Source organism: Pseudomicrostroma glucosiphilum (genome assembly GCF_003144135.1).
Source record: "Pseudomicrostroma glucosiphilum strain MCA 4718 unplaced genomic scaffold BCV69scaffold_26, whole genome shotgun sequence".
NCBI lineage: Eukaryota > Fungi > Basidiomycota > Exobasidiomycetes > Microstromatales > Microstromataceae > Microstroma > Microstroma glucosiphilum.
The window spans coordinates 3,221-6,007 of NW_020289938.1; the positions used below are offsets into that span (position 1 = coordinate 3,221).

General features: G+C 50.5%; 1 protein-coding gene across 1 annotated transcript; it reads left to right on the forward strand.

The window, feature by feature from the left end:
• Positions 1-225: 225 nt before the first annotated feature.
• Positions 226-498, forward strand: BCV69DRAFT_253939 (hypothetical protein; the record flags this gene model as incomplete). Its single annotated transcript, XM_025490544.1, has 1 exon — positions 226-498. A coding segment is annotated over one exon (273 nt), but the record flags the coding sequence as incomplete, so codon positions are not given.
• Between the last annotated feature and the right edge of the window lie 2,289 nt (positions 499-2,787).

The following is a 2,787-nucleotide window of genomic DNA, read 5'->3' on the forward strand; positions in this document are numbered from 1 at the left end:
AAGGTAGACAATCACAAATCTGTCCAGGTAGGGCCTGAGAATGTCGTTCATGAGATGCTGGAATGTTGCAGGGGCATTGCAAAGTCCAAAAGGCATCACCAGATACTCATAGTGTCCATACCTTGTCTTGAAGGCAGTCTTGTGAGTGTGATCTGGGTGGATCTGTACTTGGTTATAGCCAGACTTGAGGTCTATCTTGCTAAAGACCTTGGCATGTCGTAGTTGGTCCAGCAGATCGTCTATCCTAGGGAGAGGATAACGGTTCTTGATAGTCTGCTTGTTGAGCGCTCTGTAGTCAATGCAGAGCCTCAGCTTACCATCCTTCTTTGGTACAAAGAGGACTGGCGATCCATAGGGAGAACAGGAGGGCTGAATCCGTCCTGCTTCCACTTCTTCTTGAAGGTATGTCCTGAGCGTGTCGAGCTCATTCTGGGACAGTCGGTAGATAGGTCCATTCACTGGAAGGGCACCTTCTTTTTCATCAATGCGATGTTGTAGTTTGCAATGAGGTGGAAGGCCAGGCGGTAGGTCTTCTGCAAACACCTCTGCATAGTCTTGCTTGATCCTGAGTGAGGAGTCCTGATATGGCGTCTGAGCTCTCTTGGCTTCAGAGTCATCATGCTCCTGGGCTTCCTGGGCGCCAGGGCCATCCTTGTTGATGTCGTTCTTGTTGTCGCTATCCTGATGGGTCAGAACCGCCAGAAACAAAGGAGAGTTGCGCTCCCTTGAGATCTGGTGTCTCGAGATGTTCTGAGCCATGAGCGTCTCATGTTCCTGAGCTTGAAGTACTTCTTCTGCCGTCGCGTCGGGCAGTGCTCCATCAGTCACTAGCCGTGCCACTGATGTCAAAGGCTCCCTGGCCTGTGTGGTCTCCTTGGCAGCTCCGGCTCCAAAGGTAATAGTATGAGTATCCATGTTGATAATGGCTTGATGTCGTGTAGTCCAAGGCGTCCCAAGGATGATGTCGGAATGAGCTAGTGGAGTTACTAGCAAACGGGTTTGAGAAACAATGGAGGGGCCAGTTCCATTGGGGAATTGAAGTAAAGCGGTAACCTGATGTTGAGGTACGGTTGGTCGGCCATCTGCAAGTTCCAGGGAGACCAGCCTGCTGGTTATTGGAGACTTTGGCAGATGTTGAAGTAGAGGTGATGTTGAGGAGATGAAATCTTCAGTGGCAGCAGTGTCTACTATAGCAGTAGCTGCATGACCACCAAACTTGATGTTGTACTTGAGGACCTGATGACAAAGGGCATTGTCTGCCGGCTTGGAGGCGCTATTGGGGCTTGGGCTGCGCTGGCCCAGTCCAAGCCTTAGTCTTTTCCCTGCTGGGGAAAAGGCTTGTTGACTCTAGGGGCAAAGCAGTCTCGAGCCAGGTGTCCTGGCTTTTGGCAGTTGTAGCAGACAAGAACATTTCCCTGTCGTGGTCTGTTGTTGCTGGAGTGCCGGTTACCATTGTTGGAGTGCTGTCCAGGAGGGGGTCCATTGCGCTGCATGTTGTCAAGCTGCATCTGGGTATCGGTTGCCCAGCTAGGTCGTGTAGGGGCTGAAGCTACAGAACTGTAGGTAGTAGCAGTCCTGTTGTTGTTGAATGTGCGAGGTCCAGGTCCAAAGTTTCGATTGTTCCGAGGAGGGAGCACCTGCTGAATGGTGGACTTCTGTTCTGCAGGAGTTCGCTGGTAGTTCCTCTCTCGATTGTGCTCATAGAAGCGGCTATCAATCTGGTTTGCAAGCTTGACCAGGTCATTGAATGACTCCGGCTTGGGCAGTAGAGCCAGCTGATCCTGGACATTGGCCCTGAGTCCTTTCTTGAAGTGATGGTATTTTGCCTGCTCAGTTTGATCAAGCTGAGCAGCAACAATGGAGAACTCGGCTAGATAGTGGTTGACAGAACCTTTCTGCTGGAGGGTGTCCCATTTGCGCAGCCAGTATGATAGAGGGTCCAGTTCAGCAAAGCTGTCGTTCAGCTGCTGGGTAAAGTCCTCATAGGTGATCCAAGGAGCTTTGCCTGTTTCATCAAGGCCTTGGAACCATAGTTTGGCCGTTCCTTTGAGGTAGGCAGATGCAAACATGATCTTTGTAGCATCAGAGGCAAACTTGGCTGGCTCATTCTTGAAATGTTGTTGGAGGTCGTATAGGAAGTCCTTGAGGGCGCGTGTGTTCCTAGCTCCATCATATGGCCTAGGATCTGGAAGCTTTGGTGCTTTGGTGCTTCTGTATGACTGAAGCATACTTTCCAGCTGCTGAGACTTGGTCTCATGAGCAGCTTGGAGTCCAGCAATATACTGTTGAGCAGCAGCAGGTAGGTCGTCATAGGTGGTGGTGTCCATGTTGGAGGTGGAAAACCAGAGGCAAGATGTGTGGGTGGCTGATGAAATCCTTTGAGGCAACAGTCTTACTGTGCAAAATTCCGAGTTACAAGTGCTGTGGCACAGGGACTAGTACTTGACTGTCAGCTCCCTTGGCCTTTCCGGGCAGAAGGGGTCGTCCAAAAGAATACAAGTGAGGAACGCTCTCACAGGGACTAGTACTTGACTGTCAGCTCCCTTGGCCTTACCAGGCAGAAGGGGTCGTCCAAAGTAGAAAGTAGAAGGTAGAGGTGTCCGGGTGGTGAATCAACCTGTGGACACAAAAGAAAAAGGGGGCAAGGAGTACGATCAAAGTAACTCTCTAGAGTAATGCTTCAGCTACCAGATGTGACACTGCTGTCCGAGCCAGTGTCTATCACTATACTTATTATACTACTGGGGTCTTGGATCAAAGGAGGGAAGATGTTGTGAAGGAAAAGAG